Raw genomic sequence first — 24791 nt, 5'->3', positions numbered from 1 at the left:
CCACCCACCCCCTTCCTCCTGACAGCATGGTTTGATGAGCCACCCGCCCGTGGAGTGGAAGATATATACTCTGAATCCGCCCCTTGGTCATAGTCTCTTCAATACGTTCTTTTTTCTTTTTTTTTCCAGCCATAGCCACCCAACATACAGGAAATAAGAGAAGAACAAATGAATAAGTAAAGAAACATATTTTTAGCACAGCTCTTCAAAGTTGTTTGCGAGCAACAACCACATATTAAGGTGAACTCGGTCGCGCATGCACACTTCACAAATAACTCAAGTATATATACACGAGGGATTGAAGATTGACCTAGTTCATAAAAGTAAAAAGCGGACACCACAGCGTTACATTTTTTTTTTTTTTTTTGCTCGATAGAGTCGACAATTGGGCTAGACGGTATGCGGTCATCTTGAACAGGGAGGTAGCGCACAAAACCACGATGCAATGATAAGGAAGGTTTGCCGCTTCGCAGTGCCACGGCACGTCGGCGTGAGTGCCACATAGACACGCTCTACGTATGCACCGCTAAGGCAAGAACAAGAACTGCAGTATAACCTGCAAATGAACATCGCACGATAAAGCAAATCTGCGGTAACGACGTGTCATTCATTACTCACTGGTATGCTGCCGCCCAAGTGGAATCTACATAAGGCCCCCTGCCCTTCACCGCGAATGCTTGGCCAGACTAGGTCATTTGGGGACGACGATGCGAGCGTCAGCTGATTTATTTGAAAAGATTCCACTATGGACCGGCGACCCGGACGCGTTTTTTACGGTTGCTAGTAGGTATAGCGGGGCGTGGCGTTTCTCGCGGCGTTCGACGTTTCTGCGCAGGCTCGAGCAAGAGCGAGTGCGAGAGGGAGAATCTGGGGGTCTTTGCTCCTTGAATATGTGACTCTGCCTAGGCACTACGGAGGAGGTTTCTTAGCGCATGTTGTATGCGTTTCTCCCCTAGAAAAGCCGGCACTGCGGAGTGGAGTCGAGTTTGTTTACGCTCCGCCGCTGGCTGCCCGCGCGGTGAGGCAGTGGAAACGGACGCCCCATTTGATGATCGCTGTGTCTGAAGGGACAAGGTTCTGACTGGTGTTGTATAAGCCGCGGGTCGATTTTTTTGGTCACGACGATAGATTGCATTTTTTACCAGCACTGCTCCAGAAGGGTACATGTAATCGGTGAACAGAGGCCTCAGGAGAGCACCTGAGGTTATAATAAAGCAGGCGGCGCAGGATATCCAGAGCACCCAAGGGGTAGCGGGGGGATCAAAGCTGTAAGCAGGGCAACCCATGGACCAGCCCAGGTTCTACCTTAGGTGTCCCCGTTGCCGCTTTGATGTCCTGGAGGCGCCGCCAATAATGCGAAATAATGACACGTTGTCTCAATTAATAAAAAACACGATTGAATAAATATAATTACGTCCACCCGCCAACTTGCGACGCTAAGTTCAGCACTACCGCGCCCCGCGACTTCTGCCGGCATGCCTAGGGACAAATGCACACAACACGCGCTAAGAAACTCCTCCGTAGTGCCTAGGCATCGCCATATATACAAGGAGCAAAAGTCCCCACATTCCCTCTCTCGCACTCGCTCTTACTCGCGCATGCGCGCAAACATCCGGCGTCTCCGCAAGTGCCACGCCCCGCTGTACTACCTACTACGCTACGGGGTCGCTTCGCTCCAACCCACCGTGTCAAGCCTGGTGGTGTAACACAGTAAAATGAGCATCTACTTCGCAAATCGAATGAGTAAATTATATAGTAATGCAGAAAAAAGAAAGACTTTCGAACCGAGGCCTCCCATTCATGAACGCAGTACTTTGGCACACCATCACGAAGAACTTTTTCTTGTATTGCGTGGAAACATGAGTAATGTGGCGCGAACATGATTTACATTGCATTTAGACGTACACACAAAAACCAAAAGCCCGCATGCTATACAGCACAACAAAAGTTCGAAAATCGGGCGAACAAAGACATGCCTCCAGATGCGAAAGCCACTGAGGAACCTGATCAGAGGTGTCAACAACACTACGCCCCTCTATCGAAAGACCGACCTTTTCTAGCGTGGTGGCTTGCCGCGTCTGTCGATCATGAGGCTTAACAGAAGCAAATCGTATGGTGTATTACTGATTGTATTTTAATGCGTAAGCATTCTAGGGCTACTTCCCTCCCTAGAAGTCTATTGTACGTCCCTTTGTCTGTAACACGTGACACGATGCGCTCTGTAGGTATAGATGGGGTGTCCTATGGTGGTATATTTGAGAGTGCCTTACGACTACGTATGACAACTGAGATTTATGATTATAGGGAACACTGAAGAGATATTAAGAGTACTTAAGTTAAATAATAGACCAATCAGATTAATCCCGACAAAATTAATTAAGCCCAAATAAGGCTCCTTAAGAGGAATGAAGGATAAGGAAGCCTAACAGAGATTAATTACGAAGAAAGTATTTAAGCGGTATGATGATTAATTGAGGGCAATTAAGAATAGTGAGGCTGATTAAATTTCTTATGTCATGCTAATTAGCCTAATCGATAGATACTAGGGTAACACAATTAACACTAACCAAGATTAATTGAGGGGCGTAAAATTAATAAGCCTAATTTCGATTACATACCATTGAAATAATGAAGGATACTTCGGAATAAATGAGGGTAATTAAGCTGATTTAGTCTAATTAGCAATAATTACGCTTACATAAGGCCATCAATATTAGTAATGGTAATGAAGATGAATTCCTATTACATTACCCCATTTCATACTAATTACGATTAGATTAATCTCGCCCAGTAAGACTAATTCCGGCGAATTAGGTTTACCAATTCGGTAACTGCAACATGCCATTGCAATACTTGCAGCACATTGCATCATCCTCGATACAGTGAGCCGCGGTGCGCATAACTCCGCCACTCAATCAATCATTCGTTGCATGAGTGCAACATGAGCGACTAGAAATAATGCTTACACACTATCTGACAAGTCCCACCACGGAGTTATGCAGTTTTCTTTTGACGGGAGGAACCAGGTGCACATCGGAGAACGATGGAGGGAGGGCTTATTCCGAACCATTTATTCGTTCTTGCGTAGCGCAACTTGGCTATAGGTACAACGGAGCAACGCGCGTTGTCGTCAGTGGTACTGTAGTACCTAGGCAAAAGTGCATTTAGAAGCAAGATTCCCCAATAAAAGGTCCCGTGATTTCGCCGGTTGCGCGAAACTCCCTGTAAAGAACCGTTTCTCTTTCCAAGCGTTACAATGTCCACGTCACTGCGCCAAGTGCGATTCTGATAAGCTTTTCTGTTGTGTTGCTTTTACTTTCCCAAATTATCGATCGGTGGCGTCAGACATTTAGTAATCCAGTTGTCCGCACTTTTTTATGTAACAAATATGTAATCTTTAATTCCACTGTCTGCACTGGATATAGCCTTTAGATCGCTCCCTGCAGCTTTTTTACCCGAACATCATAATGAGCCATCCCTATCAGAATAAACATATATTTGCTCCATAGATATGAAGTTTGACAAAATGTGGTACGCTTGACTGGTTTATCAAGAGCGCCGTGATCCATCTCAAAGAGCTCGGAGGCGCTCTCACCTTCGAGCTTACTGGCAAAGATTAGTGCCATAGGTAGATTAGTAGCAGATTGGTAGATTCAAGTAGCCATACAATTTTGCACAAAATTGTCTAATAGAGACGCATTTTATCTGTGGATCAGAAAAAGGTTTTTTGTATTCTACTTGAAATCGATTAGTGCATAACAGCCAACAAACGCACCCGCGAAAGGCAATCTTAATTTACCGCTAATAATCTTTTTCGTTTCAGTGCGATTTGGACGCGTTGTTAAAACCTTTTTTTACTAAACATCGCTTTCAAGTCCACCTAGTTCTGCGCCACCACACTTGTTCTTAACAAATTACATGTAATTCATTACTTGCAATATATGACATTTTAATTTTGCTATTTAACGATTACATTTTTTGGTCGTTAACGCTCACTGCAATTCAGTTGCTTTCTTCAGGAATCAATTACATGTAATTTGTTGCTTTATTGGCGAGACAAGCTTTAACAGGTGACTCAATTTTGGCAATAAGAATTTGACGGGAGCTACAGTGGAACGCCCGAGATCGTGCCAAACTGCAGTCAGTTCAGGCAGGCAAACCCTGGATATAATGTAATAGAATATATTCTAGTACACTATTCCCTGGAGCTGAATATTTGTTTCTTCAAGTTAACACTCCACTAGGTGTTGGCCGACGAATAAAACTGATGCTCGTATATCTTGAGAGCGACGACCACTTAGGACATTACGCCAGGGTACCTAGGGACAATTTTTACAGGTTTCCATTGGCACAACCGGAAGCGTCTTGTTCAAGTATGCTGAGTAACAACAATCTTGTGCGCAAGATGTTCGTACGTTACAACACCGCCCTACTTCTCAGCGCGCACATCGAGCAAGTATTCAGTGTCATGACGATGTCCTTAAGACAAAAAAAAAAAAAAACAAGGAAGATGACCGTTGGAAGTTTAGAGCGCAGCTAGGCGCCCGTTCCTGCGGCGAGCGTCGGCGTCCCTCGTAGCTGAGCGAACGAGCGCAACGGGGAATGAAAGACGGTGATAGAGAAGAGACCGCGATGAGGAAAGCGGAGGAAGCGGAAAAAGCATGAAGTGGAAAGCGAAGGAGTACGGCATGGCGAAAGCATGAGAAGAAAAGCGTAGTGCCGCGCAAGACGGGCTCTGCGGCGACGATGGATATGAGACGGCGCCCGCGTTGCGCGCGTCGTCTGTTCACCGATGACGTCACCGATACCATATATGGAAACAAAGCGCTGCATGAGCAGAAATCTGTGTTTAGCGGCTGCTGTGAATCGCGCCCACGCGTCGCCCATGCGCTGCCTCTCGCGATCTCCCGATTGCGGAGGCAGTCGCGCCACACTTCGCTCCGTTTGCAATGTGCAGCACGTGACGGACTACCCCAATATATTGCGAAATGAAAGCACGTATAGAGCTGCTCTCGAATTACGCTTTAGGGAGCACCCGCCGCGGCGGCTTAGCGGCTACATTTTGCACGAGGCAACGGGGTCAAACCAGGACACGACGGCCGCATTTCGATGGGGGCGAAATGCGAAAACGCCCATGTAATCCCGTGTTCCGAGCATTGACGGCACGTTAAAGATTAATCCCGAGCCCCACACTACGGCGTGCCTCATAATGAAATTGTGGTTTTGGAACGTGAAACCCCAGAATTAATTCGCATTAGGGAGGTTCATCGGTAAATTTCTTTAAAATGTAATTGTTAATACAAACAAGCAATGCATAAGATGCTGCTAGTACGCACTGAATGTGCCAGGCCAGCTCTTTCTGTTTACAGCATATCTGTGAAAGAACGCAAAATCAATCAAATACGTTTGAATAATTTCTCAATTGCTTTCGTCGGGCAGTAATTAGTAACTATAATCAAATAAGTAACTATGATCGGTACCTTTATGCTGTAATGTATACAAGTCTGTACGCCGGCTACTTTTATAAAAACTCTCTCTCGTGTTTTTTTTATCGCAAACGATTGCAGCGCTACAAAATTTGTGACGGTAGACTTACACAACAATTTTCTTAGACGCAAGGGAGAACGAACCACTATGTAATAATATTTCTAACTTTTGGGTTCTCTCGCAAGGAGGCGATTGTGAGAAAGCCGTGTGCGTTTCTGCGTCCGTCATGTTGTTGGTGTGTTGCTTTCTGCTAATATCGCTGGTAAATCGTTTCGACTTGTTTAGTCATACTTACGTGAACAGACACTGAAGAAGTGTAGACTCGCACTGTTGATTTGATGTGTGTTTCTAAACGGCGGCGTCCACTAACTTCGAGTGTTGTGCCTTGCGGCGTATATACTCTTGGCGAAGTGAAGCCACGAGCGTCGAGGGAAATCCACACATCGTGAGCGAGGTAGTATGTGTGAAAGATCTTGACGGTGGTTTAGGTGAAGTCAACGTTTTCGCTACTTACGGCATCTGCTTTTTTGACGAGGCTTCACCTTCACCTTGATCAATGCGCTTTATTATCCGTGGATCGCTTTACGTTTACCAGAACTCAGATCCCGAGGTTATCGCAGCTGTGCCCCGCGGCAACTAGTTACATCATTCAGCATAATATCATTACCCTGCATGTGTTCATAGTATAACGCCTGGCGCCGTTGTCATTTTCGATATTCTCGCTTGACTGCGGTAAACGGCCGCACTACGGTTCGCACGCACACTCAGCGTGGCTTCTGATACGGGAATGACCTGGCTTCAGCGTGTTACTCGGGTCGTAAATAACAGGAAATGTTAATGGTTGGAAAAAGTTTAGCGAATGCGACAAACACCGGTTCAAACAGCAGGGATCTGTGCACTAGTCTGCGCAGCATGAGTAGCTTGTCAGTAAACTGCGGCGGTCACAATTATATTTGGAAATTACCCCATTGCCTATGCTCCGGCATGCATATCGTTACAAAAGTCCACATGTGGTACTGTTTGCAGCGATTGAAAGTTGCGCTCATTGCACGCAAGTTTAAGTTCAGCTTTAATTCTTGGTGGGTGAATTGCTTATGATTTTGTGCGCTTCCTTGTGCGGTTAATAGTTTGGAGGCGGCAGCACAGCCCATCGGTATACCACGGTCGTTTCTACACGCGCGAAAAAATGTTACGAGTGGAAATAATCCTAGCCATCATGGAGTTACTAGTAGGTAGGTGCGACAAACCGTCAGAATCAAGTTGCACGGTTGCCTAGACGACAAGATCACCGCGCTCGCACTGTGATTTTCGGCGGCGTTCACTTCAGTTTCTTTTTTATTGTGCGAGCTACCGTGCAGACGACGCCGTTCCGTACTTTCGCGCGAGCCGGCAAGGATGTGCTGGTAACGCCGAGCCGTTGGAGCAAACCCTTTGTTCCCGCGCCAGCAAAACCGACAACCTTCTCAAATCTCAGGACGCGATGCGAGACCTGTGTCGGCGCTGGCAGGACGCCTCTGCCGCCGGTCTAGCATCGTCGCAGTGTCGGGTCCGCCTGCGCTCTCACCGTCGCCGTCGAGGTTTCGTTCACAGACAGCATGGGGAGAGACTTATTCCTGCACCTGAAGCCAAGATTACAACAGCAAGTCAGAAGCGGTATTTTTACTATTGGTGCGAACAAAGTGCCCCACTAAGTATTTTATGTACCTTTGCCTATTCGTTAAGTAATTAGCCTTTTGCCTGCTTGTGAGGACGTATTAGTTATAAGGAATCACATGGATGCAATCACATTATAATGCCCTTGTAGTTAGCTTGAAATGTCTAACGCATGCCATGAATCAGAGCCCAATTTCTCTCGCACTGGTGCCATGTAAAATGTACGTCTACAGCTGTCATGGCCTGTTGCAGTGCGGAGGATGATACAGTAGACAGAAGTAAGCCTGTGAGCACGGAAAATGACGTTTAATAGGTATATTGTCGAGTTGTTGATTCAGAAGTCAAGACTATGTTGAAAACTGCAGTAAAAATTTAATGGCTGAAACACTTTAGAAATGACTGCGACAAAGGTGCATCAAGCAAATCAAGCACCTGGTTACATTTGCTGAACTTCCCTAAGTGGCACCATTACCTTCATTCCTCCGTCTTCATGAGCGACACCTTTGTGTCATTGTTGTCACTTGTGATTGCTCGTGACTTCAGGGGCATCTGATTTGCTTATATACTCGCCTACCTCATTGTATGTTTCACATCAATGACACGATATCTGGGACAGTTGCTTGTCAGCAGTGAGTACAGCTGCCATTCATTGCACGGCAGGCTGACTGCAGAACTGCAAGCTGTGCCCCTTTTGAAAAGCTCGACTGTGGTCAAGGACTATTTCACATCTGTTTTTTTCACTCAATTGTCTGCCGCAACCCCATTCAGCGTTGTACTGTGACTTCAGAGGCAGACCATTTTTCCATTAGCTTTTCGAGGATATTACTCTCTGAGCATGCTCACTGCCTGTAGCAGTAGAAGTAAACACAAATTGTTGGTAGGTGAATCTACTATCAGTGTTAGTGGTCAGATCGCATACTTGTCAACTGCATTGACAAAACAGACATTAGCTTTCCATTATAATTATTGCGAACCACTGCAGTACATGTAGTGTTGCAAGAAGGGAAAGATTACTCAAAGTGATTGGTTAGTAATATGACTTTGCAGCTATAGATCTAGTGAACAAATACCTTAAAATGCGGACAAGAGGACATGTGCCTTAGATCATTTGGAGCATTGTGTGCATTATGTGGAAAATGTGCATTCAGCTCTCACCTGTGGCATGTTATCTATTCTTCCACTTTTTCCCTTTTCCTTACTATTTCTACTCTTCAATTGAAATCACACTTAATTTCCCCTGTGCTTCTCTTGGCTTCGTTATTTGCTTCATGTGGTTGTCACCAACAAAACTCAAGCCCCTTGGTTCCCCTTCTTGTTCGTTTGTCCTAAATGTGTTTTGAGAGACTTCAGTTCTGGTGAAATAAGTTTCCTTTATATTTTCCATAGCTTGGATTGGTGTGACTAGCATCTAGTGCCGATAGTAATAGTAATGTTCGAGAAGTAGGACTCCGCTTTTTTTTTCTTTTTTTGAAGTTCGGTGTAGAAAAAAAAACTTGCTAACATGGTTGGGTTTTAGGAAATGGTAGTCCTTTACTCATGGATGAAGTTCTGCAAGCATTATCTCCCTAGGCACCATAACACATTCATCTTTGGTTGTTTAATTGGCAAAGTAAATTATAGCAAAGATTATCTGTAGCCTTTACAAAGTAGTAAATTGAAAGGCTGACTTGCAACTTAATTTCATGGCACGTTACCGTCCTCCTACTTTTTTGTTAGCGATGTACAGGTAGGCAGTCCTGTATACACGTCTCACCAGCATGAGACTTTCAGTAATGTATACATGAGTATTTTTGTTAGCACATTGTTGGTGCTTGCATTAATTCATATGTCAGTTTAGATTTTTCACTAGGACCCTAACTGAAACTTTCACCCTCACTTGTACCTCTTAGTGTTTCCACATGGAAATGGCCTTGCTCTTCTGCACATTCTGATGAGCTTACAGAAAATATAATCCATGTGGCTTTCCAAATCATGTGCACTGTCAAATTAATTCTAGCCTGATAATCTTTTGTTGCTGTGTGAGCGTCAGTTTATGCTGTGCAATACTTTTACTTCTCTTTGTTGCTTCTCTGTGCAACTTCATCTGAAACAAAATGCTGACGTGGCATACATACAGTGTTTGTTAAAGCTGATTTCCTTCGCTATGTTGATGAGCCTCTTCCATTCTCGTTTGTTGAATTTCTTTCACATTAATAACTTGGCTTAAGTAATCTGGATACAGCTGTTGCACATACATGCTTGCATCTTGCATTGCTTGTATACTGTATAAGCTTTAAGAATAGTGGAGGCTACAGTTATTGCATTCTACTGGGTTTTTCATGTAAAGATGACAATTGTGTATGACATTAATCTCATAGATATCTAAAGTGCTTGTAGGTTTGAAATTTTCTAACAGTTACTTAAAAAAAGTTTTTGCCTCTAGCTGGCAAAAGACCAGCAAGGTATCTGATTTTTATACACTTCTGAAGTTCTTTCTTTTGTTTTTAATGGGAAACAATAACTCTGGTCACAAGTGATATGAAGATAGCTCGTCCCTTTGTACTTCCTGCTTGTTCCTCTTTTCCCAATAAAATTTAACAGACCTCTTTATATTATATATTCTAGAGGAAACTATTTATGGGCATCTTAATGCAACTACATAAATGTTGCTGCAACACCTTGTAGAAAACTTAATTTCTTGTCACTTCATGGCTACTTATGATTGTGCAGCACAGGAAATGTGCATGCTGGCACTTGTGTTGAAATTGTTTCCAACATCTGACGTGGTACAAAGATGTAAATGGAGAAAGAGAAAACTGCTACGTTTGTTACGTCCATCATTTCGTCAACTTTTGGCTATTTTTCTTTTTTCGTTTTTGTGTTATGTAGTGCATGGCACATCTTCCATCTCAAATGCTTTAGAAGCTTACATCCAAATTGCCGTGCGTGAGTTTAGGCCTGTTAGGGACACTGTGTCACCATTTTACCATGGCTTGGTTAATTTGTCATGAAAAGGTCAATTTTTTTTGTTATCAGCACTTTTTTGCTGCCAGGTAGCATCTGGTCATAGTAATTAATGCACCACAAAAAAAAAAAGAAGAAAACTGGCATATTTGTTTGCGCATGTCATACTGGCAGCCATGCTCAGTTGATGGAACAGTCAAGTAGCTGCAATAATAAATAACACTATGTGTTCTGTTTTGTTTAGAGTCTGTTGCAGTATAACAGCAGTTTCATTTCCTTTCTGCTAGCATGTGCTCGCTAGATAAAACACAATGACGAGTTCACTTATTAAGCATGCACAGACATTTATGCAATTACATGTTGGGGGAAATATTGGGGATCGAATTTATGCTTGGCTGAGTGCTGGATTATTGCAAGTTGAAAAATTAGTTGAAAATGTTAACTTTCAGTTTTATGCTCTGCTCCACTTGCAGAATTCCAGAAATATGCATGAGAGGTCTTGGGGATGAAAAGCTTACATATTGTGCTTACTTCAACCTTGTGATACTTAGGTGTAACAAGCGTTGTGGTATATGCTATGTTTATGCAAGCTGGCTGAAAGCATATTTTCGTACGTTAGTTTGCTAGAGGAAACTCTGGTGCTAGTGTCTATGGGAGCTGCAGGCAGAGCAGTTCAGCTGGCATGGGAATGATGGTTAGTCTGGTCGATCTTTTTTTTTTCCCCTTTATTTATCTTTTCGTGTTAGTATAGACACTTTTATCCAGGACGACAAGGAAGGGAGAGTGTGTTTCACAAACTGGCAGATCCTCCTCTCATGCCCCCACCCCATCTTCAGCAGCCAAGCCTTGGCACTGAAAGCAGTCAGCTCCTGTCAAGTGGTCACACTGGCTTTCTCGAGTCCCCTCTCCATGTGACCCTGAAAGTCGCCTAGTATCAGCAGTAGCAGTAGTCTGCCGTCCTGCCTTCTGTTTCTGCTCTTTTAGACTTTGCTATCCTAAGAAAAGTAATGCAAAGCTTTGGATTACACCAGAGCATAAGTAACAATGTGATAAGGCAGACGCACGGTGGAGAGAAAGATTAGATTTACTACAATGGGTGGCCGGGCAGTCGAGCAGTGAGGGTTGGGGAGAGATTGGAGGAAGCTTGATGCTGCTGGGTGCCCTAAGTTTAGAAGACGCGGTGGCAGCCGCAAAAGGCGGACTGCGTGCAGGCAGTGCGCGTGGTGTGTAGGCAGCATGGCTCCCCTATCCTGTTTCTATGCTGTGAGAAATGGCCGGATCGGTCTTGTGACCTGCCAACGGCGCATCTCCTTCCCAGCCATGCAGGGTGTCCAGGTGACATCGTCACCGGCCAAGTCGTACACCATCAAGGACAGGATTGCCCAGATCTACTATAAGCATGGCCTTTACTGCTCCAGCCACCCACTCACGCTCATCATATTTGCGATCTTCACTTTCATGCTGGCCTGGTAAGGCTGAATTTTTTTTCCTCTTTTTTGTTTTTCAGCAGTGCTGCTGTAAATTGCATGGACATATTAAAGGGGAAAAAAAGCATTTTGTACTTGGAGGTAAACCATTAAGCTGTAATTTCAGCTGTTGACAAATGGTTGTGGCTGTTTCCTGCTGGTACGTTCTGCAGTTGTCAGAGTGTTTTTGTTTGCTTCAATGTGGAGGCCTTCAATGTATGTGTACAACTCGTGGAAAAATCAGCGTAACTGAAAGGTGTGGTGGTTGAAGTGGCTTCTGAATGAGACCATTTGTCAATGAAGCCTCAGAAAGCCAATTCTTTTGTGCTTTCCTAGACTTCATTAACTGGGCTTATTTGGTAGTTACAAGTGTAGCATACAAATACACAGTTATTCATTGTGCCAGTAATAATGAGGGTGACAGGGATGGTAGTGCTTGTCATTATAACCACACGATTGAGTGTTGCCCTTGTAGGAAGGTTTACAGTCATTCTAAATTACAAGCTGCCTACAATAATTCCAGTTCCTATTGAAAGCATGTTTCATTATTTATCAGACATTTGTGTTACAGGAAACTAAATTTGACTTAGAGCAAAAGTTTGATTCATTATGAGCTTCTTCTTTTCTATGCCTCCCCCAACAGAAAATATTAACTGGAGTTCGTTTCTGAGACATCAGGCACCCTGGTTGATGCCAATTGGTAATTTAGGGCTGCCTTTGTTTGTTTGTTTGTTTGTTTTCTCTCAATTCGTGTCAACAGCATGCCAATGTCAATGTTGGGAAAGTGTATGCCACTGTAGCCAATTTGTCAACCATGTTGCTGAACATTCTGTTGTTTCTAAAATGCCTGAAAAATCATTATACCCACAGCTTATATAGGTCTATATTTCTTATTGGTAAAGAATAGTAAGGTTGACAATGTGTAATACATTTGAAGAAATATTGCTGGAATTCTGCTGTTATGGTTTAAGGAATCTTGCACTTAATTTTCTTGATGCTGGCAGCACACTGTGTCTTTTATAATGGAGGTCTAGCGGTGTGCTGTATGCTTTTCTGAAGTTGTATTTGTTGTTTTCTGCATATAAAAAGAAGCTAGTGGTAATACGTCTCACAACTCTTGCTAGTCACAATTCTGGGTTTGTATATGGCACATGCTGCACTTCTGCATGTTAACACCTATAATCTTAGTAACTGGTATAAGTGAGCTAATTTTATTTTGAAGCAGAACTTTCTTGCCTCTTCAATAATGCTTATTCATGCACTAAGGGTGTAAGCCACCTGCTGCAGGCATATTGAGGTCTCTGCATGCTTTATATGCAACCAAACTGCCTAGATTGCTATACATCAACTAAATTTTTAACCCTTTAACCCCCAAAATAATTCCGGAGAATCCTACCAAATTTCCCAAATTTTTTTATGTGGCTATGAATTTTTCTATGCCATTCTGATTCTGATAATATATTTCTTGATTCTTGATTATGTTTCTTCTGGACATCTGCCGCCCTCTAATGCTAAAAATTTAACCCAAAGCCAATTACTGAACGTAACTAGTCTTTGGCGGTGGGAGTGACACAGCATCGGGCTGAACAAATGTGACTCATCATTGGCGATATTGGCACAAATTCCCATGACGAGTACAGCTCGGGATCCAGTGGCGCAGCCAGAAATTTATATCTGGGGGTCTCCGCCGACATCCTTCCCTCCTTCATCACTCTTTCTCTCTCTCTCTCTCTCTGTGTATATATATGTGTGTGTGTGTGTGTTTATAGAGGTTGTACACCACGCAAAGACAAACTCCTAACACTCTCCGGATCAGAGTGCTTTAATGAGGATATATGTTTGTGTGTTGCTGAAACAACACTTTGCTTGACTTCTGACAAAAGCTTTTCATTGCTAAGGCATGCAGCCACTTGGCATCAAATTATGCTATCACCCTTATTCTATTCTTCAAAATGATGATATTAAGGAAAACTAAAATTTCATTTACGAATTAATGCATTTATATAATGGATGTCGGTGACCTAGCAGGCACATGACTTGGAAAGAAACAAACAGCGCTAAAAACGGGGTTGAACAAGAGCAAAACTGCGTGAGCACTATCGTGTGTCTTCTTGTTTGCAGGCCAGACTTGTGGCAGCCCAGGTTAGAGGGGACGTGACCATTGTTTTCCAATCAGATCTTTAGTGAGTGGTATGGCCACGGCTACATGCAGAAGTGGGCGAGCACTATTTTGCAAGTCGCCTATGACTTAATTGCACTTTCGGCATTGTGGCCATGCTATATTAATCTAGATTTAATAATACAGGAAAGAAAGTTTGATAGTATCATATGATGCAAGTTTCACTCCCTTTCGGTGACATGCTGTCTGACTTGTTTGAAGAGATAGTATTTGGAAGCAACTTGCGGTCATGGTATTGCAGTCATCATGCGACACATATTGTTGTTTGATCATGCATGGTAATTGATGAGGCAGACAGCCCAAAGCTGGGCTGCTTCCTGTTTAGAAGCCCTTGTGAAAATTACAGCATCCGTAATTCACAGTAAAATAAGGGCCAGCTAGTAGCTCCGAGAGGTTTGAAAGCATTGTGTCTCCTGACACCCGTCTATTCTGAAAATTGCCGAGACATTTAGTTAGGATGGGCTCTCAGCAGCAAGCAGCACGTGTTAAGATGGTGTCAGTGGGCTTCAGCTAGGCGACTGGCCACGGCCGTCTGGTGTTGAGCGATTGGGCAGTGACAAGATGCTCTCCCTATCTCCATAGTTATCCGCCAACTTTGTTCTTGATGCCTTTTATGCATGTCCTCCTCCCCCCCCCCTCTCATATCCATCACTTCACTCCTCTTCTGAAAATTCTTTTCTGTTAGTCATTGTCACACTCTTAAACATTCACTGGGAATGAAACGGTGGCGGCTAACATTCCTATATTTTTTGTTTCTGTGTGGACTTCGTGGCCATCCGCCTACCGGCTGTTTGTTGTGGTGATTTCTTAGCTTCCCTGGCCCAGCGCTCCTGTCCTTGGTATATTTTACCGTGCGCAAATCAGCGCTCTGTAGGTCTATCTTTCTTGTTTATTTTTTTGCCCTGTTTTCTTTCTTACCAGCATGTGCAAACTAGCCTAACAGCAAGCTCTTCTGAAGTTTATTAACATCATGAAAGTCAGAGCCAAGTGAAGGAAACAGAAAAAAAAAGAAAAGGGGTGTGTGCTTTTTGTGTGTCCTAGTCAAGCAAGCCGCATTATTTTTGGAATGCTTTTCTTCCGTGCATCATGGTCAACAATTCGGTCAAGTACTGCAAATGAGAAGCTCTTCGACGACACGAAGGCCTGGGGGGGAGCAACAATGCCCCTGCATTTTATGCATGTGCTCTTCCTATCTTTATCTGTGTGTGAAATTTTTAGTGCTGATCCCCCCTCAGCAGTTATGGTTGACACGATCTGGAATGAGGTAGAGGTGTGCTATGAGTGGGGCTGCAATGTTCTGTGCATTGGAGAGGGGACCACCTCCATGACAACCCTTCCCCCCTTCGGACTGCCACTGGCCTTCATCTTGCTTTCACATTCAAGCTTTCCCGTTCACCCATGTTGCTCTTTTGGAGTTCACCTCTAGAAACTTTCTGTTCCGTGGGAAAGGGAGGAAGGGGAAGGGTCATCAGAAAATTTCAGCTGAGGGGTTTCATCCCCCCCCCCCTCTGTCAATGCTAGTGTCGGGATTGGTGGTTAATGAGTTGATGATCATGCGGCATCCACTACAAATGTGGCATCTGTTTATAATTAATTACATTACAGGCCCAGCGCAATGTACTTTCAGTCTATAGGATATAGCAGCCCTTCACTGAATGTTTTTGGGTAATGTCATCAGCTTTAATACAGGACATGCATGAAGGCTGATAAGCAGGGAGCTGTCTTAATATATATAGGATAAAGCGGCACGGCAGCTACAAAAGGAGGCCAGAGAGAGTATGAATGTTGACTATCAAAAGATATTCTGAACTTGAAATACTTGCAGGCATTATGGAGATTAGTTAACCTCTTCGTGCCAGTGATGATAAAAAAAAGATTGGTATCATTTACTGTTGTAAGGTTTTGTGCTCAGACAATTGGCATTCTGCTGCCTATTGAGTGTGCACTCCAGTTACTGGTCTGCATACCACCTAAGGGAATGTTTGCCGAATGAAGGGACGCTTGAAATGATTATTTTTATGAACTGAAGTAGATGATAAGAAAGATAGCTGATGAAAAAAAAACTGTGAGGAGCAGCTAGACAACTGAAAGACTGGCTAAGTGAAAATAACAAAGCTTGCTTGTGCTATATATATATATATATATATATATATATATATATATATATATATATATATATATAAAAGCTTTTCCGAGCGTGAACGACGTCCACATATACACGCAAAGTGCCTCGAGCGGCCATTCGTGCAACAATTTTGCTTGTATATGTGGGCATCTTTCATGCTCAGAAAAACACTTTTATGTAGCGCATATTGAGCAACAGAAAGCTGTATAAATAGTTTTTCATGTTGGTCTACAATTTTCTCATTGGTACTTCTTGTATAAGTATAATAATTGAAAAGTTGATTAAATTATTAAGACTAATTATTTAAATATGCGCATTGCAAAAAATAACCTCAGCATCACCAGGTGACGGCAAACAGCATTACCCTGGTTCTGTCCAGCCACGTAGCATTTGCATATATTTAAAGTTTTGCCGAAGTTAAGTGAAACACCCTGTATAGATTATTTCAAGAGGTTGGGGGTTGTGAGGAGCCCACTGTAAGAAAAAATTGGGCAGATGGTCCCTTTTGTGGCAAAAAAAGAAAAACTGTTGCAGGAAAGGGATAAACCATTTCAAGATTATAATTGGCTTTAGGTTCTGTGTGGGAGTTTATAAATATTCTAGGTACTTTGTTGAATGAACACAGCACTTAAAGTTTCTCTTTATTCATGCTCATTTCATTTTAACTCCTGGTTTACTAAATATAATTACATACTTTAGCTGTTTGTGCCTATTAGTGCCTGTCAAATTAAGAAAACTCAAGTGATGCCTACTCTAGGGAACAGCTGTTGTTGCATGCTCAATACTTTAAGTGCTTCTCTTAAGCTCCTCATAAGTCAATGGGATTTTCAGTGCCGTCTCATGCTTCTCTTGAATGACATTTGCTGTAACATATGCCTTAGTCTGAAAATTTTATGCATTGTGCTTTGAATGTGAAGTGCACGTGAAAAGAAAGAAAACGTTGATGATAGTGTTTACTTATTATGTGATAGGAGGGTGACCACAATCATTGAAAACGTTTAATTTTCATGGAATTTCTCAGTGCTTCAGGGAAAAAACATAGAAATTCAGTAGAAAAAAATATAGATTTCACCCTTGCTGCTATGAATCAGAGAAACAAGGGCCTAAAGTGTTCATGGTGAAGGTAGTGGTATACCAAAAAAGGAAGCAACATTTTCAACTAAACCTAGGCGGTGCACAAATAGTTGTCTTTTCTGATTTTGTGAGTGTGAGACTGGGCAAATGGTTGGAATATCCTGAAACGCAGGACCCAGTCAAATCTGATATATGTATTGCATTCTACCTGATTGATAGGGTACTGGTAGTAGTAGCTCTTGAGAATTATGTACTGGCACAGCAACTTGCAAAGCTATAAACCAAATTTTTTTCCCATGCACCTCCAGTATCATAGACTGCCTGGGAATTTTCATTAAACAATCTAAACAGTTGGGGAAAAACATGGAAAAAGTCGGGGAACTTGAAAGTGTCAATAAAGGGAACACCCTGGATTAATGCACAGTAATCAAGAGTAAGCAGAAACTTGACTTCTCGTTAATTTCAGAATAAAGTGCCTTCTACAACCTTAAAATTTGTGCACATGGAACACTTAGACCCTCGGCCTACTTACGCATGTTAGCACAGAACAAGTTGAAATCCGGTGTCTCCTTTAATTCATTGTGCTTTTGGCAGTAAATGAACTTGTAGTTCGAAGTTTTCTTTTTCTAAAACAAAATAATGGTTCAAAGTTAACTTTCTTAGCATACATTCACACAGTTGGGAAGTTTAGTTAATCATACCATGAATTAAAGCTCTGTGCATGGTGTGTTGTGTTTCATGCTAGAGGATGATAGCAGTTGTGGCAATAAAAGAGCCTATCTTCTTGCTGTCTTTTTCACTGCTCACGAACTCTGAGCATTGCGCAAAACCTTGCTCAACAGAGAGCCTCCTGTCCTTTTGCTTCGTGCCTGTGACACAACACTTTTGCCTTCTTAGCTTGTCTTCTTTTTCTCTCTCTGTCTTTCAGCTACCCGTTGTTGCACATCCCGCTACTGGGCAGCTCTTCGCAGCAGTTTGCCACTCCGATCTCAGTCTACAGCGCCGAGCTTGATGCTGATTCTCAGAGAATTGGCCCTCGTTGGGTGAGTCGATACAGGGGCGACCTGTCCCTTTGTGTGTCTGTGTGCATCTCTCTTTTCAAAAAGGATTAGCCATGGGAAAATGGAAGCAGTCGGACAAGGGCGATGACAGCGCCTTTGTGCGCAGCTGTATTGCAGCTGTATTTCATTTTAACACGTTTCTCTGACAGGCTTTTCTTCTTTGGAGTTTTTGGGCATGAATGGGCCATTCCTCAGTGCTTTAGTGATTGCTGACAGCTTGAAGCTGTTATTGGAAGTTAAAAGGTCAAAGTCAAGTACAGAAGAGCTTCCGGCGTCAAGTGGCGGACATTTCATTTGTGTAACATACTGATTATTACAAAAGGCAGGTGAAAAGTTCTGTGCATTCTGGCTCTTGCTCATGTATGTCAAGTTCTACATATTTGTTACAAGATAGCAGTGGAGAAGCGTAATCACATCACATGCACAGGATTGATGCTAGGCTGTGACCTTGGATTGCACCTCTGGTTATGTGATATGTGAGCATGTAAAAGTATTGCAGGTTTACCCAATTGATTCACAAAGGTCAGCTATTTCATGTCACAGCCTGTAGTTGCATTTGAGTGAGGTTACTGGTTTCTGAATATGTGCGAGTATTCAGAGTTCTGAAATGCAGTTGTACCTCATTATGACAAAGTGCCATCTGACTCAGAAGTACCTCATTATATCTGATATTCATTACATGTTATTATCTGTGAGACACACTTCATTATATGCAACAATTTCTTATGTCCGGGTTGGTTATGTTGAGGTTCAACTCTAGTGAATCAGGTGACTGTGATTTGATTGGGTCCTTTAATTGAATGGCTGCTATTTTAAATTATGAACACTTTCTCAAATTCTCTTTGACTAATCTGCACCGATGTGGAAGCGAATAATGTCAGCAGAAATTGAAAATAGAACTTCCATGCTGAATTGTGCATTGCCATGCCAAAAATGTAAAGCCAATTGGCTTAATTATTTAGTTGTCTGAAAGATCTGCGTAATACTTTGGAACTACATATTTGATTCATATATAATTTAACACCATCACTTCTTGATTTGTATTTGATATTGTTTCATCATTTTCTCACTGTACATTCATTTCGGTTTCGAAAATGACTCACAGTTTCCTGTTTATTTAGATGTCGTCTTAGCAGCCTGTGCCTGCTTGTGTGAAGCATTGGCTGACCAATTGGTACCCTCCAGGACTGCAAAATTAATTATTATAGTGGCTATGTTGCTCAGGTAATTGATCTTGAGCCTTAACAAAATTCGAAATGGTTATGTCATACAAGGTGCCAGTATAGGCTGAATCTCCATTCATGGTCATTCTTGGGAGAACTATTTCACGGTTTCAGCTACTGTAACTTCAGAGGAACTCCTTTACTAAATTGTTATTTAGCTTACATGAGCGTTTCATGTTTGCTCTTTTACCTGTCCCATTAATATTGTTGTTGGCATTAAAAGAAGAATGCTGCGTTTTGGCTGTAACAATTTAAATGATATCTTGAAGAGATGTTTCTTGAAATATCTGCTGAATAATTCATTATGTAACGACATAACCATTAAATTATGAGCTGCAAAAAAACTATTTGCTTAAAATTTTTGTCTTGTGCTTGGTGTGAAATAGCATGGCTGTCAGTTACAGGGTTCTCTCTTCCTGCCAAGGGGTATCTTCATTTTTAACATTTTTATAGTTCTTTACTACTACTTCTGGTGTGTGTGTGTTATTACATACCATTGACAGATGCTGAAGCAACGGGACTCCATGAGAAAAATGATGAAGTGTCTGGGCTGTTGGCACGAGCAAGTGTCTTGCTTGCAGTCTGGCTGCAGTGTAAATACCCTGTAAATAGTCTCTTTTGTCTGTGTTTTTCCACATGTAACATTTTGGTGGAGGTTCGTCCTCGCCACGGAGCTAAGCAGCAGTCGGTACATAGAGGTGGCCAAGCTGGTGAAGAGACCGCATCAGCAACGGCTGTGGTTTGTGAGATTGCTAAAGTCATCACGGTTGTCCACCATTGTGATGCTGATGTGTACTCTGGCCTGGAGGGACAGAATGTTGACGAGTGGACCAAGTTGTATGAATGTGTCAGTGCTAATAACAGGTGGGACCCAATGATTATGCTTGCCACTGTCATCTTATATCTCAGTGGCATCCCACACATGTGGCTCCAAACGTATGAAGACAAAGAAAAGCTACGTGAGCTGCTTGGCGATCCCTTTGGATGCAAGGTTGCCGCAAGAAAGGCTCTTGCGACTAGTGTTCAGACATGTACAGAGCTGTAGGTTTCATACATCCAAGACGGCTTGGCTCTTTGCTACAAAGCTGATGACAAGATGTCTGAAACAGATGAAGTGGCCAACATACTAAATGGAATCATGGATGACGCTTTCAACTTGCTTGTTTTTGGCAACGTCTCAACTATCGATACCATCATAAAGGAATGCTGTTGCCTCTAACAAGCTAAGACTTGCCATATCACGCAGCACATCACGCGGCTGCCCAATACTGCTCTTACTGCGAGGATCGACCACATCACTCCAGCACCTGTGATGATGTAACTCTCATTTCTCGCCACGAGCTTGAGGCCGCATATTTGCCAGCCTTTACCGCGACGCCTCCTGATCTGCCAGCAACCATGATTGCTATGGTTCAGGCCAGTGTCAGACAGGAATTTGAAAACATGGGTCTCAATGCCGTGTGTTCATTGACACAGGGCAGTGTTCCCCAGTTCTGTAGTGACCCTGCTCATCTCCGGCAGTCCTTTTGCACCACATATCACAACCCGTTCGAATGGCATACACCTGATGACAAGTCTATCTGCTTTCACTACTGTTGCATCGTTCACATTGCTCGTCACTGCTGAAACCGATTTATTGAGTGTCATTGTGGTTCACTACTTTCTACGAGGGTCATTCATGAAGCCTGTACTGCGAGGGACACATGATAGGTTATGACACAAATACAGAAACTTCTGGTTCCTGCGCACTATAAGCATTGCATGCTGTACATAAAACCTTTCAGTCTAGTGCCACTGTCTCTTCCGCTGAGCAGCACTGACCCTTCATGTGCATTACTGTTCCTTGAACAATAATGCGCATGAATACACATGACAGTGGCTTGGTAGTTACGGTAGTCAACTACTGATTGCAAGGTCATGGGTTTGATTCCCATCTGCTGTGGCCGCATTTTGGTGGCGGTGAAGTGCAAAAATGCTCGTGTACTTCGATTTAGATGCACATTGGGGAACTCCATGGAGAGAGAGAGAGAATAAACATTTTTATTAGGTAAATGCAGCTTTGCAGAATTGTGTAGGGACTATGAGATGACTTTTGGTTGGGTGGAGGAATGTATTAACCTGTAGAGCTTGGAGGAATCGCTCCTGCTCTCTAGGTAGTGACTTGTGTGGGGGTGCATATGTTCGGCGGGTTAGCTTGTAGTGTTGTGTGATATGTTGGTACGCGACTAAAGGATGCATACGCTCGGGTTCAGATTCCTCGGCGTCGGCTCGGTTGGTCAAATTTCGTGCCACGTGGTTGGCGACCTCGTTGCCAGGGATTTCGTGATGTGCTGGTGCCCAGATGATCATGACTGATCTCGTTGGCGGCCTTTGATTAAGGACCTTGAGCCTAGTGGTATGAATTCTGCCGCTAGCAAAGTTGCGGCACGCCTGTTGGGAGTTGGTTACTGTGACTTCAACCTCTGTTTGGAAGAGCGCGAGGGCTATGGCCACTTCCTTGGCTTGGAGGGTATTGTTTCGGGTGAGCGAAATGTTGCTCTGATGTTCTTTTTTGATGACTACGGTGGCTGTTGTGGCTGCACGTCTGGGGTAAGTCCCTGCATCCGTGTAGGCTGGAGAGGGTATTGTAGAGTATTGCTTGTGTATGGCCAGGGCCCGGGCCTCCCTTCACTGTGCCTGGTGCACTGGGTGAATGTTGCGAGGTAGAGGACGTACGGTGATGTTGCTCCGGATGGCATGGGGTAAGCTCACAGCCTGAGGCAGCGGATGGCTGAGAGGGGTAGAGAGCCCCAGGCGTAAGAGGATGGACCTCCCCGCTTCCGTAATTCCAACTTTGTTTGCTGACTGGGTAAATGTGCCTTAATCAGCTCCTCGGCCATGTTGTGCGCTCCTAGTCGTAGTAGGCGTTCTGTGGACGTACTGATCGGCAGGCCCATCGCCTGCTTATGTGCCTTTCTGATCATTGTGCTGATTTTCTTGAATTCTGTTGTGTTGAATAGTGCGTATAAAATAGCGTAAGTTATTCAAGACACGACAAAGGCTTGGACATGCCGAAGCGTGTCTGCCTCCCCCATGCCTGTCGCCTTGGTTGTTATTCGCCGGATCATGTGGGTAACTTGGACTAGGGTATTCTTAAGCTTGTGAATTAATATTGTGTAGGTGCGATTCGACTGGAAAACCATTCCCAATATATTTACGCTCTGATACGGAATGGATGATGTGTCCCTCCAGTTGTATGTTGACAGGGAGTGAGTCGGATGCGTGCTTCTTTCGCTGTGAGACCAAAAGTAGCTTCGACTTTTGGGGGGCACAGCTGAGGCCGCACGACTTAGCATAGTCGCTCACCACGTCTGCTGCTTCCTGCAAGCGGCTCTCCATTGCCCCAATGGACTTTGTGGATGACCAGATGGTAATGTCGTTGGCATATAGGCCATGCCAGATCCCTGGAATGTTATCGAGGAGCGGCGCAAGGCCTATTAGGGAAATATTCAAAAGGAGAGGGGATAACACTGCGCCCTGTAGTGTGCCGCGGCCGCCCAGTAGGAAGTAGGAAGTAGGTGTTTGTGACTTGGTCCCCGACCTGTGGGATGGCTTTTCTCAGAGGAAATCTCTGGTATAGGAATGCGTCCTGGCCCCACAGCTCAGCATGTTTAGCCTCTGTAAGATTGCTGTATGCTTGACATTATCGAATGCCCCTTTAAGATTTAAGGAGAGAATAGCCCTGGGGGAGTTGCGTGTCGTTGGTACAATCACCTCCTCTTTCAGCTGAAGTAGGATGTCTTGAGTTGAGAGGTGTGGACGGAATCCCACCATCGTTGTTAGAAGTTTCCCCGAGTCCTCCAGGAATGGTTGTAGCCGGTTGAGAATGATGTGCTCTAGGAGCTTTCCTACACACGAAGTGACGGAGGGGGGTCATAGGTTCTCAATGGCTGGTGGCTTGCCTGGCTTTGGTATCAGTCGAACCTCGGCCATTTCTCATTCCTCGGGAAGGTTTCCTTCCCTCCATACTTCGTTAAGATGAGCGGTAAGCTCTAGTAGCGAGGGGTTGTCAAGATTGACAAGTGTCTTATGGGTGATTTGGTCCATTCCCGGGGCTGTGTGGCGTCTCAAGCCCATTATCGCCACTGTTACTTCATTTAGATAAATGTCCTCATCTGGGAGATCGCTTGAGGTGCCGGTGTAGGGTGGCAGAGGCTCCGATAGCTGTGTGGGGAAGTACTGGGCTTTGGGAGTCAAAAGGAGGTCCACCTGATTTCCTGGAAATTAGTGGATTACTGTTGGCTTATCGTGGTGGGATTCCATTTTGCTGCTGCCCGGGTTATACCTCAATACCTCAATTACTTCCACGTCTTGGAAGTATTCAGTCTTCTCCTCGCAAGCTGTCGCAGAGGGATAGCCAATTTTCTTGGCCTAGTGTGGTAGCGTATTCGGCAGCCTCTTGTGTGGGTAGTGCGATTCACCTCTTGATCTTGCGATTTAATCGTTGCCTTTTCCAATGCTTCAGCAAGCTACACCGGGCTACCAACATGTGGAAACCCCATGGACTCTTTGCCATTACTTCTTGTTGCATATTGGAGGAGCTCTTTAATGATGTTTCTCATGGGATCAAGGGCTTAGTGTAGTAGCTACAAAAATATGTTATCTGAATGTGCTCAGTGTGTCGTTGCTTCTATGGGAACTAGTCTTAAGCGACCTCGTTGAGTTGGAAAATGTATTAACGAGGAAAACATCGGAAAAGCACTGTACTTTCGTTGTATCTATGGTAGTGTTCCATATTTATTTGTCTAACCATGTCTTTACAGGCAGTTTGCAACCATGTAGAAAGAACAATAGCAGAATAAAATACCATGGTCTCTTCTAATCAAGTTGTTCTAGTGTAGTGAATTATCATCATTATCATCATCATCATCAGCCTGGTTACGCCCACTGCAGGGCAAAGGCCTCTCCCATACTTCTCCAACAACCCCGGTCATGTACTAATTGTGGCCAGCAGGTTCATGAACAGCAGGTTGCCATTATCCCTCAAGAGAAAAGTGTATAATAGCTGTGTCCTACCAGTACTCACCTACAGGGCAGAAACCTGGAGGCTTACGAAAAGGGTTCTACTTAAATTGAGGAAGATGCAACGAGCTATGGAAAGAAGAATGATGGGTGTAACGTTAAGGGATAAGAAAAGAGCAGATTGGGTGAGGGAACAAATGTGAGTTAATGACGTCTTAGTGGAAATCAAGAAAAAAAGAAATGGGCATGGGCAGGACATGTAATTAGGAGGGAAGATAACCGATAGTCATTAAGGGTTGCGGACTGGATACCAAGGGAAGGGAAGCATAGCAGGGGGCGGCAGAAAGTTAGGTGGACTGATGAGATTAAGTGAATTAGCACCTTACAATATATGACACTGCACTTATTACTCTTTGGTCTTTCCTGCTTTTTCACAGCCTTACAAGTGCTTCGCGGCGCATTTAATTCTGTGGTAGCTACTCCCAAGTTTAATTCTTTAGGCCTTGCATCAAACATGCTGCAAAAGCTAGCACTTCATAAATCTGCACCTGCATGTGTGAAAGCTTTTGTATTGGCCCA

At 43.7% G+C, this 24791-nt stretch overlaps 1 protein-coding gene across 1 annotated transcript in view; it reads left to right on the top strand.

Annotated features, from left to right (window-relative positions):
• The first annotated feature begins 5666 nt into the window (after nt 1-5666).
• Nucleotides 5667-24791, top strand: part of SCAP (SREBP cleavage activating protein) — a 90884-nt gene continuing 71759 nt past the window's right edge. Inside the window, exons 1-3 of the mRNA XM_075681505.1 lie at nt 5667-5941; nt 11402-11552; nt 17856-17970. Coding sequence (XP_075537620.1) covers nt 11404-11552; nt 17856-17970 — 264 coding nt within the window. The 5' untranslated portion in view covers nt 5667-5941; nt 11402-11403. The remainder of the gene's footprint in view (nt 5942-11401; nt 11553-17855; nt 17971-24791) is intronic.

This window comes from Dermacentor variabilis, chromosome 2 (assembly GCF_050947875.1).
Source record: "Dermacentor variabilis isolate Ectoservices chromosome 2, ASM5094787v1, whole genome shotgun sequence".
Classification (NCBI taxonomy): Eukaryota; Metazoa; Arthropoda; class Arachnida; order Ixodida; family Ixodidae; genus Dermacentor; species Dermacentor variabilis.
The sequence above is the reverse complement of the archived record's forward strand: the minus strand, read 5'-3'. Positions and strand labels throughout refer to the sequence as shown.